At 39.8% G+C, this 18,060-nt stretch overlaps 1 protein-coding gene across 7 annotated transcripts in view; it reads left to right on the forward strand.

Moving 5' to 3' along the window:
* The window catches only part of PPP1R9A (protein phosphatase 1 regulatory subunit 9A), a 164,677-nt gene that overhangs the window by 65,209 nt on the left and 81,408 nt on the right, over positions 1-18,060 (forward strand). For all 7 annotated transcript variants that reach the window (XM_042471796.1, XM_042471797.1, XM_042471799.1 and 4 more), the window contains exons 2-3: positions 11,743-11,875; positions 13,385-13,505. In XM_042471796.1, the coding sequence (XP_042327730.1) occupies positions 11,743-11,875; positions 13,385-13,505 (254 nt within the window). The remainder of the gene's footprint in view (positions 1-11,742; positions 11,876-13,384; positions 13,506-18,060) is intronic.

The following is an 18,060-nucleotide window of genomic DNA, read 5'->3' on the forward strand; positions in this document are numbered from 1 at the left end:
TTTCATAGGGTTTTGGTAGGCAAGGAATACTCAGAGGTGATTTTGTCTGTTCCTTTATCTTAAACTTAGCCTACAGCACCTGATATTCCTTGGTGTTCTTCCATCCAAGTACTAACCAGAGATGACCCTGCTTAACTTGCAAGAGAACTGGTGCTTTTATGGTATTAGGTGCTATCATGAGAAATGCATATGTTCATTCTTAAATAATGAAGATTGTACATCATGAAGGTGGGGTGAAACCATCAATGACTTAATGCTATTGAGTGCTTGTTTTCCTCAGTCTGGTGCATTATCTCTTTGAAGCATGATTTTGAAAGCGTTTTTGAGCCCTGTAGAACTGTTTTGCTTAGACAGCTGATGTTCCCATGCACATCTGTGACCTTCTGTTAGCTTCTGTCTAATCATTATTATTTTTCTGAATTATATTTACAGCTGGTCCTTGCATACCAGTTACGCAGATATCCCAGATAAACCCTTACTTTTGGCTTGTATCACATCCTCTCTTGCCCTGAGTCCCATATTTGGAGGCATTAAAGAGGCTAAACTCTACTGGAAATAGAAAGCTGCCTGATTTTTGAAGTACTGATGTGATTAAATGTAATGTAATACAGTTGGTATGAGCACTTAAAAGGATAGACATTCCTTTACTTACTGTAGGTAGCTCTACATCTTGCTTGGATGGAGTTCATTGTATCAACAGGAAAGAAAGCAAGGATACAAAATTGTCAGGAGGAGGAAGAAGGGAGGAAAAATCTAAATCAGACAAAGTGAATTAAAACTACATTGTAAAAATAAGCAAGTAAAGTAAAACCTGTGATAGGGCTGCCTTAGGCCCACCATAAATCAGAAATGAGTACAAGGCACACAACAACAAATAGTCTAGAACTGGAACCTCTGTAGCAGATAGTCTGTTTGACAAAACAAAACAAAAAACAATCCTGCAGTTTTGTCTACAGTATATATCCTTTCATTCCAGTCCTATATAAGATACCCAGAAGGTAATAGACTCATGTTCCATTGGAAGAAAAGCCACTGAGACATACGTTGATGAAACCTTTGAAGCGACGAAGAGCACATCTATGGGGTTTTTTTTTAAACTTCTCACCCTTTCACTGGGATCATTTTAGGAGGATTCACTGGGAGATTGTGCTCATTGTTGAACAGATTTTATGTATGTGTAATGTTACTGTGCTTTCAGGTTACTGTAGGTTTTTTAGTTCTTTATGTATATTCAGAAATATGTCTGTTTAAAATCTGCAAGAAAAGCTTTCCAAGTCATTTTACATAGAAGGCTCATAGAATCCTAGAGTTGGAAGAGACCACAAGGGCCAGCCTTTCCAACCCCCTGCCATGCAGGAACTCTCAATCAAAGCATTCCCAACAGATGGCCATCCAGCCTCTGTTTAAAGACCTCTAAGGAAGGAGATACCACTACACTCCGAGGGAATGTGTTCCACTGTCAAACAGCCCTTACTGTCTTGAAGTTCCTCCTAATATTGAGGTGGAATCTCTTTTCTTGTAACTTGCATCCATTGTTCCAGGTCCTAGTCTCTGGAGCAGCAGAAAACAAGCTTGCTCTCTCCTCAATATGACATCCCTTCAAATATTTAAACAGGGCTATCATATCACCTCTTATCCTTCTCTTCTCCAGGCTAAACACCCCCAGCTCCCTAAGTCATTCCTCATAGGGCATGGTTTCCAGACCCTTCACCATTTTAGTTGCCCTCCTTTGGACATGCTCCATCTGGAGCTAGGTAGAGAAATTATCTTTCAGGCTGCAACATAGAGTGGTCCCTCCATATTTGCTGGGGCTAGGGATGAAAAACCCCTGTGAATTGGATAAACCGCAAATAAAAAACCACTTATCTTTTTACCTGAGAGAACACATGTCTAGGAATCTCAAGGTCTTCCAGTGCAGTTCTATGGTTAACACATGCCAGAAGTATTTTTTAAAAATATATTTTTAGACTTTATTATTTACACAGTACATACTGTATATACTCAACTATAAGTTGACCTCATGTATGTCAAGGGTAGGATTTGGGGCCAAAATTATGGATTTTGCCATGACCTGTGAATAAGTTATCACCTCTTAACCTTCTCTTCTCCAGGCTAAACATCCCCAGCTCCCTAAGTCGTTCCTCATAGAGCATGGTTTCCGGACCCTTCACCATTTTAGTCGTCCTCCTTTGGACACGCTCCAGTTTCTCAACATCCATTAGTAGTTATACTACTGAAGATCAGCAGAAGGCCTATGGGTTGTCACACTTAGATCCTAGGCTTAAGGTTTAAATTACTCTTTAAAACTTCACTTGAAATTACTTGCCTGAAAAAATTCTATGACATGTATGGGGTCACCATAAGTGGGCAAACAATTGGAAGGCACATATAGACAAGTACCATTTAAATTAGTATGCTGTAAAATGAAGAAAGAGATGGTATTATCTAATAATATTGGTACATGTAAAATTATAGCACAGCTTGAATTATATTTCTTATATTTCAAGCATTTATTTCAATTCTTTGTGCCTTTTAATGTTGTGAACTGCCTGTGATCAAATTTTCTCTTTGATATATAAATATATTTCAGTATTTATGTATCTTTCAGTCACTAGCTGTCTTTGGTGCTTTTTAAGCTCATGAAATTCATGTTTGTTCATTTGAGTCGTGGTGGAAAATCAAGGTGAAACAATGACTAATGGGTGTGAGGGGAAGTTGAACCTCTCAGGCAGTTGAGGGCTGAATAAACAGATTACAGGATAGCGTGTGTATATGTGCACATGTGTGTGTGTGTGAGTGAGTGTGAGAGAGAGAGAACAGTAAGATAAAGTGAGTACTTGCCAATTGCTAGTGTAGTCTATGGAGCCTTCCAGGCTTCAGCTTCTCTGTTGCCATGGTTGCAAACTTGAAAGCAGTACAGGAACATCCCATAGAAAAGGTAGCAGTCACCTAGGGATTTTGGGAGGAACCATTGCTGATTATACATGATAGAGGCTGCTGGTATGTTTGGACTAGTCATAGTCGGCACAAGCAATTACTGGAATGATTGACAAGACCTGGGTAGTGAGACTTGGCTATGCCAACACGTCGTCATGTTGGTCGCTCAGAGAAACACAAAGGCAGTGAAATATAACAACCCAAAATGTCCTATAAGGAAAATAAAGTACACTCAGACTGAGCTTTTGGGAGACAGAGCATATACCAGCGGGTTCGCGTTTAGTGGCCCCCAGTTTTCCCACAGTGTTCTAGGACTATCTTGGATCAGGGAGTGAATACCAGCGGGTTCAGGTTTGCGGTTAGTCGTCCCCAGTTTTCCCACAATGTTCTAATCTAGGACTACTTTGGATCTGTTATTTTGGGGGAAGTTCAGAAGCTGAGAGATCCACCTGCTTGATGCTGCTTGGGTAGGCATTTGCAGTTTGCCCAAACGATGCCAGTGGTTGACACTGACGCAGATGACCCAAAGCATTCAAGAGCCTACCTATCTTGAGATGTTGGGGATAGGGTTAACTGAACTTAAATTGGAAGGGCTAAGGCTTGGCTGTGCTTCACCTGTTTTTTTCTTTCTTCATATAGAGAATGGTACTCTGAAGAGGAGAGCAGTTTCCATGCGTGCAGCCTCTCCATGATTTTTCATTCTCTAAATGAGCTTGGGCAGTATTGAGGGAAACATGTTTAATTGGAAGAGAACATTGATTCAGCAGCAGCAAAAATACCAGTTTGAGATATAGCCTGTGAGGGTTAATATTTCTTGTTTGGAGTTTATTAGACTTCACTTTAGATTCCAGTTGTTGAATGGGCATTCAAATGGATACTTGATTTATATTCAAACTTCATTACCTTTTTGTGGGAAAAGATTGGTTCTTGATCTGTTTTCTCCCATTGAATAATCTCGTAAGGAAGCTGTTACAGATATTTGTTTGATTATTGAGAACTGATTATACAGTTGGAAAATGTCACTACCCATTTTTCTGTCACAACAGAATGGCAAAGTGGAGTAAACAAATCTATGCAGTTAAGATATACTAACTCACCCTACTTATAACATTCACAACTTCTGCTTGCATTTATGTGCATGAGGAGGGAAAACTATGGCTCTCCAGGTGTTGCTGGACTGTAGCTTCCATCATCCCTTACTATTAAGCATGCTGGCTAAACTGCATGTGAAAGGGATCTAGGAGTCCAAGTAGACCACAAGTTGAACATGAGTCAACAGTGTGATGTGGCAGCTAACAAGGCCAATGCGATTTTAGGCTGCATCAATAGTAGTGTCTAGATCCAGGGAAGTAATAGTGCCACTCTATTCTGCTTTGCTCAGGCCCCACCTGGAATACTGTGTCCAGTTCTGGGCACCACAATTAAAAAAGGACATTGAGAAACTGGAGCGTGTCCAAAGGAGAGCGACTAAAATGGTGAAAGGTCTGGAAACCTTGTCCTATGAGGAACGACTCAGGAAGCTGGGGATGTTTAGCCTGGAGAAGAGAAGGCTAAGAGGTGATATGATAGCCCTGTTTAAATATTTGAAGGGATGCCATATTGAGGAGGAAGCAAGCTTGTTTTCTGCTGCTCCAGAGACTAGGACCTGGAGCAATGGATGCAAGCTGCAGGAAAAGAGATTCCACCTCAACATTAGGAGGAACTTCCTGACAGTAAGGGCTGTTCGACAGTGGAACAAACTCCCTCGAAGTGTAGTAGAGTCTCCTTCCTTAGAGGTCTTCAAACAGAGGCTGGATGGCCATCTGTCGGGGATGCTTTGATTGTGATTTCCTGCATGGCAGGGGGTTGGACTGGATGGCCCTTGTGGTCTCTTCCAACTCTATGATTCTATGATTCTAAAGGTGATGGGAGAGCATCTGGAGGATCACTGATTTTCCCACCCCTAGTCTCAGCCTAGTGGAGTAAATATGTTGTGTAAGTATCCATATCCCCAGACAATGTTTCTTCTATATAGTCACTATTTATTTCTTTCAAATAAATGCTAGTCATGTAACGGTAATACTTTGTGAACGAATCCACAGTCAATTTAGTTAGAACAGTTCTGCTTCAATACAAGAGTCTTTTCTTTTTGACTTTGGTGCTCTTTTAGATTAGAGATAACCATAAAATGGTACAGCAGACTCATGTGTTACCTTGACAACAGCAAGGCCCGCTGAGGGCAGTGATGGAGCAGCTTCAACGACACTACACACTAGAGCATTGTGATAATTTTTACTTGTAGTATTTTTGTTGAATATTTCTGTCCACCATGGGCTATTTCAAACATTTGGAAGCTGTTGTTTCAAGCACTGCATGAAACACAGTGTTGTTAATATGTGACTGTGCTGCCATCCGAATATCTAAATTTAAGGAACCAAAAAGCAGTGTGGGACACTGATGAAAGCACCAAATCTTATTTGCATTGAACCTTGCACAAACCATGTAAGATGAAATCAGCTTCAGGCGTTTTCTAGTAAATAACTACCATGCAATTCCTGTTGCTGTTTAATACAAGCTTAGTCATTTTACTAGGATTTTCTGTCATTTATTCATATAATTTACAGATTATAACACATTGGTTCCAGTATTTTCATTAAATGTCTGTGTTGTCTACAATGCCAGTTATATTATTACTTGTTAAGTACTGTAATTAATTGTTATTAATTTCAAACTTGTTATCTTTATTTGCATAGCATTTATTCTATATATTATCTATGATGTGGAATATATTGCTAGGAAATAGGCATTCTTCATATGGGAATATATTCTGAGCATGTTAGTTGTATAGATGCTAGAAGAAAATCAGCTTTTTCAATAAACTGGTAGGGGTATTTTGCAATCTGTAAACATGAAAGTTTTCCTCGCATGAAGGATGGTGTAATATTTCAGTTGTGTAAATTTTGATAAATTGGATATCGGCTCTGTAAGAACAATTAAAAAAAATATTTGCATCTTTCCAAGAACAAAATAATAGTATAGATTGGGGGAGGGGCAGCTTCCATTATTCCTTACCAGTAGCTATTTTGAGTCTAGACTCAGACCTCCTGTACAATATTATAACATTTCTAGATAGGGTAAAACATTTTGTCCAAAGCATACCTTTTGGTATTGAATCTTAACATGAATTTATAGTCAAACTTTAGTTTCAGCAAGTATGCCCATTTAGAACACAATAACAGTGATTTTTTAACATGGTTGCTTAGAGGGCATTAGTAACATGACTGTGTTGTTTGTTTAATTGTAGCACCCCTTTTATTAACCCACACAGCCCAATGAGTGATGGCTGTGTTTTCTTTCTGTTCAGAATGGTATTGTAAGGTTTCCTTGACACTAGTATTAGTATGAAGAGGACGGTGGAATCTGCCAAGGCAAAATGGGATAGCTTTAGCACCTCTTGGAAGGCATGTGGATTCCAGGCTGAAATCCAAAGCAATTTTGTGCATTGACATTGTACTCATGCCCACAATCTGAACTTCATATTTAATGCAGTGAGAAGCTTTGTTCCTGAAATAAAGTATTTTAATATACACATTAAATTAAGATGGTTCAAACTTGGGGGGTGATAGGGGGTGATAGGGGTTGGGCAATATAGTGGGTTCTTTAAGTGTTGTAGGAGATGTGTATGAGTGAGGACTTGGGTGGGTTTCCCTCCCTATGCTATGCCTGGACCCTATCCGGGAATTTCTTGGCCTTAGTTTTGCACAAGAATTTGAAACAAACAAACAATTATAGAGAGTTGGGTTTCTGCCACGAGGCAGATGGGTTTTGAAATCCTTATTAGCCTCATGGCCAAACATTACCAATTGCCCAGTGGTAGAGTAAAGGATAATTTGTGTTAGCAACTTTGTTTGATACGTTTTGCATTCATTTGGCAGATTGAGGCTGGGAAAAGATATGAAGGCTGAAAATGGACTGGGAAAGTGAATTTTCTACTATTACTATAGTTCTCATAGCTAATGGATGGGGAAAGATGAGTCATACTTGCATACTTTGATTTTCTTTACTTCTGCATTATTTACTCCACGGGTGTCCATCTAACACTGACTTTTCCCCCTCAGGGGCAGAGGAAGGGGCATCTCTGGCCATGGAACACATTTAGCTAGTCAAGGGGAACTGAATTGCCAGCCAGGGATAGTCAGGGTAGAATTAGTTATTTGGGAGCCCAGTTGTACCATTGGCTATGGGGGGAGGCTGGACCCCATCAGTGGAAGAACTGGAATGCCTTTCTGCTGTATACCTTCTGCTATGTTTTTTAAACCATCAATGCTTGCCTTACAGCAGAAAAGTGTATCAGTATCCAGTGTCAAACAAATTCCTAGTTGGATTTCCAGAACAAAACACAGGTTAAAGTTTACACAAAAGCAAAAGTTGGTTTTGATTATAGATAGAATTGCAAGATTTAATATTCTGAGAACCTGAAATTTGTATTTATGAAATCTAAGGTAATTTCAGACTGAGAACTAGTGATTGGTTAAGTAGTTGTTGTTAGAAGAACTTTTGCTTAGTTCTACTGCTGTTACAAGCACATGTGGTAAGAATATGGTGAAAGCCTTGTGCTCTTTTAATGCTGGTGCCACACATTTTTTCCTATTTTTATTTTTCAAATGCATTAAAACTATTTTAAATGAGAGTTGTATATATAATTGTTTTACCTCCTTTTTTAAAATAATGTTTTTAAAGCTGTATTTTCTTTCAGTCGGTGCTTTGAGCTGGGTCCCAGTTGGATCCCATACTAAGAGAAAGTCAGAATATAAATTAGATGAATGTAATGATCCTGAAAGGGTGTTTAAGATTATTCTTAATTAGTTTTGGCTTTAATTGTATTTATTTGTGACCACGATGGCTGTGTCACCAAAAGAGGAGGACAGAATTTCCATAAAATTTCAGTATGCTTATTTAATTACTGTAATTTCTATAGAAATGCAATACAGCTCAACATAACATGAACTTGTATACTTGCTCTGCTGTCCAGTTATTGGTAATGGGGGTCGTCTCTAGGCAAGTGGTTGCGCCTTCCTACATGATAAATGTAACTGGCCATTCTGCTCTCATTTTTTACTTGGTGGGTGCGGAGCTATATCATAGATACATAATGAATGAGCTCAAGACAATGGTGCCTGTACTGCAACCAGTTGTATAAATGTGGTTGTCCAGTGTAACTATGGTGTATATTTAGACTGTGCTACAATGGTATAATAACATGGCCACACACCACATATAACTGCACATTGCTTGGACAAGCAGAGAGTGCAGTCATCCCCCCCCCCCCTTTTTTTTTGCAAGGGCAAAAAAACTAGGCTAAAATTCTAGTCTGTGGGGCTTGAGTTCATACATAGAAGAAGGTAAAGAAGCATGTGCTTTTAAATTAGGGATGTGTGATAAAACCAACCCCACATCCACACTGGATTCTGCCACCATTCCTCTCATGTCTGTTTTGATTTGAATGCATACTTCAACTTGATGTTGCTGCATGAAGACCAGCAGTAAAATCTAAAGTAGCTTTGCCACTTCAAGGTGGCAGATCTACTGCCCACTCTAAAGCCAAACAAGAAAGCAGGTAGCAAAGTATGTGAAGTGCTCAGGAAAGAACTAGTGAGGTCCTAAAACTCTTCACTCTTGCCACATTCTCTAGTCTCTTGTAATCTTGGCTGAGATGTTTCATCCAACAAAAACAGAAAGAGGAAGGAGCATGTCTTTAAACTTTATGTGTACATGCTTCTCTCAGGCTATGGCTGAATGCAGCAGGATGACAGACGTGTGACAGGACTGCCTGTGAAATGCAAGACAGCCCAGACAAATGCCAGATCCATAGTCATCTTCTTTGTGACAAGGAAGTAGACTTTCAAAAATTATCTTTATTTTGGTTTGCATTTGGATGAAGTTAACTGACTGAGTTCCCACTGAAAGGATTTTACATCATGACTAGCTTTTCTGGATCTGATCCATTGCTGTGGTGGAAGGCTCTGGAACACTGGGTTACTAGACCTGTGCTGAGCCATATGGCATCAGGGGTAGCATAATAGTCTGGGTCAGAGAATGAGGGTTAATATCTCCCACATGGTTTTTCACAGAGGCGAGTTCAGATGCTGATGTTGCTGATCTATAAAATTCTTAGTGTCAGGGGTGGGCAAAGTATGTACCGCAGGTCTCCTGCAGCCATAAAGCATGACCCTATAAGCCTTCTAAAGCTCTCAGATCTCTTGATTTTTAAAAAAATTAGCCAGTGTTTGCCCCCCCCCACTGCCTGTAAATAGGTCAAACCCACTGCCAAATGCCGCAATTTTCCTTCAGCAAGTAGCCCCCTCCCCCAAAAAACCTTGAAAAAGCAGGAAAAAAAGCTTAAAATTGGCTAATTTGTGAAACCAGATGTGAAGTGATGTGATGTGATGTAATTTCCAGTTGTGTCAGGCATGCTGGTGTGGCCTGCCAGGCGAGGTTATGAGGGCAAAAACAGTGCCCTCCAGCACCTCCAAAGTTGCCCAACCCATTTTATATCCTGGTGGATTCTGCATATCTGAAGCAGCACCTTTCTTCATGTATCCCATCACCATCTTTTGTGATATGCTGAGGCCTGCTAGAGATTCCTACACTGTTCCACCTGAAATCTGTGAGAAGTATGTGCAGCAGAGCCTTTTCAGGAGTGCTTCTGACAATATAGATATCACTGCTTGGGGGAACCAGGGTTGCTGTCCAATAGTTTTTTTAAAAAATACTGCAAATACCAGGCTCTAAATGTTTCCTATGCTTCCTACATCATAATGCAGAATTAGTTACTACTGGTGGCTTTCAGAAGATAGATAGATAGATAGATAGATAGATAGATAGATAGATAGATAGATATTGCTGCCATACTTTGCTCCAAAGGCAAACAGTGAGTTTTGGACATCCCAGAGTTATCTACTTTTGTGACTTGATTTTTTAAATACAGAACTCTATTGAATGGAATGCCAGATAAATTTAATAATTATTTATTATCTTGTGTTGAAAATGCTGATCTGTACACAATAAGTAATAATCTAACCAGAGGGTTCATTTTACAGTAATATATACTACCACTAATCAGAGCTTTCATTTAATATGTTTATGTAACAACTTCATTACAGTGGTGCCTCGGGTTACGAAATTAATTCGTTCCGCGGCTAATTTCGTAACCCGAAAAACCTTCGTAACCCGAATTGCCATAGGCGCTAATGGGGAAAAAAGCCGCGGCTCTGCTGCGGCTCCATTTAAACAGCGCCGGCGTTTTTTCGTAACCCGAAAAAACGTTCGTAACCCGAAACAATAAATCCCTATGGGATTTTTTCGTATCCCGAAAAATTCGTAAGCTGGGTAATTCGTGATAAAAGATTAAATTGATGATAGTCCATATCAAACCAGCATGTTGCTTGCCAATTTCTTTCTTTCTTTTTTTTAATGTATTGCTGTGAATATTTAATATAAAGATAGTGCTCTTTTTCAGTCTCAAACCACATTTTATTTTTAATTATTAAAAGGAACAGAATGGTAATCTTTGTAGAACATGTATTAGAGTTTAGAAATGTGTGGGTTTGAAAGTAGACCTACTTTATGTAGAAATATGATCCTTAACAAATCACTGACATATGTTGATGAAGGTTTACTGGTATATCACTGAGTGATTTACAATTGGTTACCAAGGATGCTGGATTTTAGTGCCCAGAAAATGTATTGCTGTGAATATTTAATACAAAGATAGTGCCAAGAAAAAGGGCTTCCTTTGCCTTTAAAATTAGGATGTTGAGATTAAGAAATCTTGGTAAGGAGAACCAAGTAGATTTTTGCAGGAAACATAAGAAGAATCCGAAACATTATCTAGTATGGTCTGAAGTCTGTAACTCTTCCCTAGCTTAATGTTTCATCAGTGGTGTAGTGGTAAGTTGTGAAACTCAGGTGTTCATCATGCCAATATTATAGATATGTCTCAGAACAAATATGGCAGCTGTGTTAATCTGTTCTGGTGTGGACAATTGCAGTGGAGACCAAGGGCCTGAACAGACAGGCCAAAATAAAGCTGCTTCAGGTCACTTTGGAGGTATGCTGTTTAAATGATACACACATTTTAAGAGGCCAGAAGGTGTGCCAAAGCTGCGGTCTAGTCCTTAGGATGGCCTCTTAGGATGCATGCAGCATTTAAACAGTATACCTCCAAAGTGATCTGGAGCAGCTTTATTTTGGCCTGTCTGTTCGGAACGCAAGTTTCACAAATATACACACCCAGCAGGCAACAGCACCCTGAAATCAGCTGAGAATCAGCTGTAAACCCCATTTGGAAATGAACAGAAGTTGCTCCCATCTACATTTGGTATTTTCTTTTCTTTTGGGGTGAAGTTGTTAAAAATCACAAATTCGCCACTCCTGGATAACTTCTGATTTTTACTTCACCTTTAGGGGTGATTATTTTCTCCACCATACCAGTTTGAACAGGTGTGTGGTGGATGAGGGAGGTCAGTTCAAGCTTAAATGCTTATTCAAATCCAGGTCACTTAAAAAACTGGACATCAAGGGAGGTAGACCAAAACAGTATTTTTGTTGAGACAAATCTGCAGCTGTTGTGTATATTGTGGTGAACCCCAGATTATACAGGAAAGTCTGTAGGGATGCATGAATGGCAGATGATTCATCATGTTGCTAATCAAATAGCCCCAGCACTTTGACCCTGTAAGCCATGGCTGTGTTACAACACTAGTTGGTAGGTTTTAATAGTGGATTTCTGGAGTATAATGGATCATTACTGTTCCCTCTCTCCAGGTTTTCAACACATACTCTAATGAAGACTATGACAGGAGAAATGATGAAGTTGACCCTGTGGCTGCATCAGCTGAGTATGAACTAGAGAAACGTGTGGAGAAACTGGAGCTTTTCCCAGTAGAGCTTCAAAAAGGTTTGCACTCCACACTTGCTCTGTTGTAGAGTTTTTAAAAGATAGGAAGTGCTGTTCAGATGTATCACAGAATTTTAGTGGGACAAGTTGACATGAAAAAACAACTGTGCCTGTGAGTTGAGGTAAAATATTAATTCACACAATCTGGCTTAATCCATTGGCTTCACTGGAATTTTAAGAAGCTTTACTGTGTGCAGATCACTAAGTGGCCTGAACGCCAACTTCCAAGGAAATCCAAGCAAACTATAAGGGATGCAAACACATACACACACACACACACACACACACACACACACAGAGAGAGAGAGAGAATTTTAGAAAGAATTGCTAAAACCATTTAGACCAACCATTTTTTTAAAAAAAAGAAATGCATTTAAATCACTTTAGAAGAAGGAAACTGTGAAAGGAGGTGGTAAGCAGTAAGGAAATAAAAGCTATAGTAAAGGAGGATAAAGAGATTTCAGAAAAGTTGAATTAATTCTGCATCTGTCTTTGGTAGAAAGTGTAGGGCAGAATGTCTTAGGTGACACTTTCAGGAGGGGAATTTGAAGAACTATGGCAAATATTGGTGACAAAAAAGGAAATTCTGACCTTTAATGACATGTGAAATATTGATAAACCACTGAGTTCAGGATTGTATCCACTAAAAATGTCTTTAAAAACTCAAATGGGCAATTGCTGTTTTTCTACTTAAAACCTTGTACCTTGTAAGGGTGTGCTTCCTTAAATTATTTGTTTTCATAGTGTAGGACAAATAATTTAAACAGTTTTCTTCCTGCTATATGAATGTCTTCAAAAATTGTGCAGTTTCAAGATGTCTTATAGAGTGGAAAAAGTTTCCCTCTAAGTCACCTCTTTCCTGCCCCTGTATGTAGTAGATGGCAGGAGGAGATGGAGGAAGCAGCCAAGCAAGGAGGCTTGCCTGGTGCCAATTACCAGAGCTGGTGATGAGGATTCTTCTTACTCCTCTCCCCTCATTGCCTCTTGCCCGCATAGCCACATGGTCAGCTAACACATCCCACTGTTGACTCATGTTCAAACTGTGGTCTACTAAGACTCCTAGTTCCCTTTCACACATAGGGTTCACTATCCTATTACATTTTACATTATATATTTTTTACTTAAGTGCCATATTTTATATTTCTCTTTTTTGAAGTTCATTTTGTTAGTTTTGGCCCAGCTCTCTAATTTATTAAGGCCATTTTGAATTTTGATCCTGCCCTCTGGGGTATTAACTACTTCTAATTTGGTGTCATCTGCAAATTTGATAAGCATGCCCTCTATTGATAAAGATGCTGAATAGCACTGGGCCCAGGACAGAACCCTGTGGCACCCCACTAGTCACTTCTCTCCATGATGAAGAGGAGCCATTGGTGAGCACCCTTTGGGTATAAACATAAACCAAAATTTTATGAAATATTTTGTTCAGATAGAAAGAATAAGACCGAAAATATATTAACCTAAGTGGAGACACTGCCTTTCAATTAATTTACTTTATCTGATTCTCAGATGAAGATGGACTTGGCATCAGTATTATTGGAATGGGAGTGGGAGCAGATGCAGGCCTTGAGAAACTGGGTATATTCGTCAAAACTGTAACAGAAGGTGGGGCAGCAGAAAGAGATGGCAGGTAAATAAATTAAAAAATCAGCATGCAACTGTGATTATCAAATGTGATGGTTTTAAAATACAGTTCCGCATTGATTCTGTCAACAGCACTGGGTTTTATTTAAAATATAACTGGGGATGGAAGTATATTCAGTCTAGTATTTCTACTGTGGATTTCTAAAATGTGAAGTACTGCTTGGGCCTACAAAGTGTGTACCCTAGTCATCATGAACTTCGCTGGTCTTTGAAGTCTTGCGGTATTCCACAAATGGCATCATCATATAAATTGTCTCAAAGGAGAGAATTCAGAGTTGGAAAAGTCTTTTTTGGAGTACAACTCAACTAAGTTCCCAATATTCCTGAAACTATGAAGTTTATCGCACGGGGCCTAAACCGGTCCCCAGCGCGTTCTAACGGGGGCGAGTGGGCGCGTGCATGGAACGTGATGGGCACCGGATGGGGCCCAAAACGCGACTTTATCGCACGAGGGAACGCCGCCGCCGCGCGTTTCCATTCCGTCCCAATTCTGTTCCAGAGGCCGCCATTTCTGGGGACTGTTTCAAAGCGTCCCCAGAAATGGCGCCCTCTGGAACAGAATTGGGACGCAATGGGAACGTGCGGCGGTGGCGGCGGCGTTCCCTCGTGCGATAAAGTCGCGTTTTGGGCCCCATCCGGGGCCCATCGCGTTCCATGCACGTGCCCGCTCGCCCCCGTTAGAACACGCTGGGGACCGGTTTAGGCCCCGTGCGATAAACTTATATATCCCCCCACCAAAAAAGTTTTATAACCTCTAAAATTGTAAGGCTGTATTCTTGGGGGATGGATACTTCTAAATTCCAAAGCAAATCCAGATTTCAGTCAGAGAAAATTATTTCTTAAGAGAGTCAACAGTCTTACTTTGAAACCAATCTCCCAAAGTGACTATGGTCACATTCCTGAGTCCAGGATGTGATAGATGCAAATGGAAGCAGGAAGGATTAATTAGTTCTTTAATAGTATTGAGTTTGTATTGGCATTCACATATACACCCCTTGGGACTTCCGATCCTGTGCTCTGCAGTACAGAAAACCATGCCCACCCTGGGCCATGCTACTGTCCCCCAAAGTTATGACAGCGCCCTAGAACCCATGACTCAACTAGAGGGAGGGAGGGAGGGAGAGTGGGGAGAGCCAGGCTGGAATGGTGCTGGTCATCCCATCTACGTGGCCCTGAATAGGCCCAGCATCCAATCAGGCCCCCACCGAACAGCAGTCCGGTCCCTCTCCACCCTTTCAGCCCATCAGACAGGCTGCCCCAGGATGCTGCCAGAAGTGGCGGGACTTCTGGCAGCAAAGGCCGCTGGGACTTGTAGTATGGCTGCTGGAAGTCTTGTCCCTAATAGGCCCGGGCAACTAATCCCAGCTCTGGAAATCATGCCCAGGGCATGCTGGATACAAGAGAGCCCCCATGGCCCAACAGCTCCCCCCTCCCAGCAACTGGGCTGACCTGGATGAGTTGGGCGGCCACATTTGCAGGTTAAACACATTGTTGGAAAGGTACCAGTATGTGTCTCTGAAAACAAAAATAAAATTACAGTAAGTTGGGGTTTGGTTCCAGGATGGCTGTGGATACCAAAATCTGTGGATGATCAAATGCCAGTAAATAGAATGGCATATTAAAATGATGTCCCTTATATAAAATGTCAAAATCAAGATTTGTTTTTTTGGAATGTATATCTTTTCCAGATATTTTCAAGCCTTGGATAGTTGAATCTGTGGCTATGGAGGGTTGCCTGTATTGGACAGTTTGGTTATGAGATTTTAATCATTGATTCTAAATATGCAGTGCTTTGATTTTCCTAAAATTTGAAACAGCAGAATTATTTTTAAAAAAGAATAATAAACTGTTGATAATGGAGTCACCAAGCTTTGATTTGTATAACAATTGCATCCCAGAATTAAATACTTCTTAATATTTCTGGCTGCAACCTTTTGGTTTCACCATCCATTCAAATTATTCAGGACTCCACCAGCTGTGTACATTTATTGCTTTTTATTTCTTTATGATATGCTATCTAGTTTGCATTTCTCTGTAGGAAGCTCCTGTATAATTCTTGAATGAATCAACAGCTGATTAGAAATCATATTACTATCAGTTTTCACCTTGTTTCCTGAACAAGTTGTGTTCAGGCTGTAACTTTCACACACAAATAATTTTTTGTTTGCTTTGGAAGTTCTCAGTGGTAGACAAAATAGTAACTGTTATGTTTGAAAGGCTATGACAGAATTTCTCTACTGATGGATTTGCACTGTTGCCTTATCTTTACATTACAGAATGCTGGGGAGGATTGTCTTATTTTTTCAGATCACTTCCAATGGATACCATTTTATGGGTCCAACTGCAATTTATAAAGGGAAAGCTAATTGTGAGTCTGTAAACAGAACAGATTTGTGGTACACTGTGGAAGAAAACAAGCAATGTGTTCCATCTAATTTATCTGAAAAAGTATGCTTTAATCTATGAAAGCTCATGCTGCTAACTTCTTTCTTTCAGTTAGTCTCAAAGGTGATACAAGATCTCCCTACAGACAGATTCTGCAGACTAATGTGGCTATATCTTTGAATAATATATTTCATTGTAAGACACGATATAGTAGGACACAGAAAAAAGTATGCAACGAGTTTGGTTCAGCCCAGCACAAGTGCAGTGGCATACTTGTAGGACAGGGGTAGGGAAAGTGTGGCCTTCCAGATATTGGCAGCCTTTTCATTCTCATCAGCTTTAGCAATCATAGCCATTGGTAAAGAATGCTGGGAGTTGCTGTCTAACAACCTCTGGAAGGACGCAACCTTATGTATGATGGGGTTCAGTTGATCCCAGCCCTCTCACATACACATGATAAAGTACATGTAGACAGTATGAAAGACAGTCGGGGGGGGGGGTGCTGCTGCTGTTTGTGCTTCTCTTATTCCCTCATTCTCTCACTCCAGTAGATGTGTGTTATGCTCATGAGTGCATGTTCCATTGAGTAGAGAAGGGCTAGATGAGGAACTGGGAGGCATAATACACTTCCCATTCTCCCCATTTGCTATCATGTTGCCTACATATACATCTATAATACATGCCTATAAGAGGACAAGGGGATCCTCACAGCATTGGCACTGTGTCGCAGTGGATTGGATGATGCCCAAGTTGCTCTTCATACAGAATGAGAAGGAGGTTATGAGCAAGACCTCCCTTTTAGGATTTGTTTTCTGTGATGAAAGGAATGGATTACACCCACATGCTGACTAATATAGTGTAACTGGAAATTTAATTTCTTACATTAAAGGACTGTTTCTGTAACTTTTAAATCAAGTATAGCCATTGAATATAATTAGTCCACTCCTGAATAAGTGCCAATCCCTATCTGTAAGGACTGCAAAATTATGGTAAATTCTAGCTATTCAGCTAAAGGTAAAATGCCAACAAAACCAAACAAAAACCCTCTTTAAAGCTCTGACTCTTGAAATGTTTTCCTCCTGCTAACAGTAGCAATATAATTAGATTTTGGGTGCCTAGGCGTATTCAGGCATGAAAACATCTCCCTTATTTGAAGCTTATGAAAAGGAATGTGTTATACAGAAGAGATGATGCCAGTCCATCCAATTTATTTCTGAGAATGAGTCAGAAACTAGGAGGCGTTAGCAAGAAGTAAAGTGGAGCTGAATTGTAAGTCTAAATTAACAGGATTTTTTGGTGATGGTTTGTTTGACTTAAAATTCCTTTTCAGCCAGTGACGGAAATTGTACAGTCAATGGGCTACATGCAGCCCTTGCAGGAGGGGTGTCCTAAGGAGCTCTTACTTTCTCAGGTCCCAAGAGGCTGCTCCAATTTCCTTTTTAAAAAATGCCCCCCAAACCACTCCTATTGGTAAAAAAAAAAAAAAAAAAACCAACAGCAGCAACAGCTTGGTGGTGTACTTTGGCTCCAGAATTTTGTTTCAGGTTGACTTCCTTCCTCAGGCAACAAAAATTGGTTTGATAAACTGCAGCCATGTAGCCTGGTTAGAATGCTAAAATTGGCCTTCAAAAACTCAGAGCATGCACACTCATGCTGTTAAGCTAAAATATAAAGGCATGGTTCAGAAACAAATGTAAACAATATTGTCACTCTTGTTTTTAATAATTATATTAATGATTATATACCATAATTAGTACAAGCGATGGGCACAAACTGCTAGGAAAGTCTTCTGTTCAGACCCCATTGAAGTAAAACAAGAATTTCATCTGCAGCTGCTATACATTTCAGTGGGACTTTTGTATTGGACCCACTGTCCTTTGAATGTTGTAAAATTTGTACACTGTTGTATTTGCTGTAACCCGCTTTGATCTGCAAAGGAAAAGCGGGATACAAATAAACAGTTTATTTATTATTAGGAAGTAGAACACTATGGTTGCTTGCATACATTGTATATATCTAAAACATACTAAGAAATAATTCCTTAACATATTGTATACAAGGAATGTGGAATATTTATTTAATTTTGTAGTTCAAGAAAGCATTATTTTATGTTAATAATTTTGGAATCATGCCTGCATATTGAAGAACCAAATTTT

This window comes from Sceloporus undulatus, chromosome 6, assembly GCF_019175285.1.
Source record: "Sceloporus undulatus isolate JIND9_A2432 ecotype Alabama chromosome 6, SceUnd_v1.1, whole genome shotgun sequence".
Lineage (NCBI taxonomy): Eukaryota > Metazoa > Chordata > Lepidosauria > Squamata > Phrynosomatidae > Sceloporus > Sceloporus undulatus.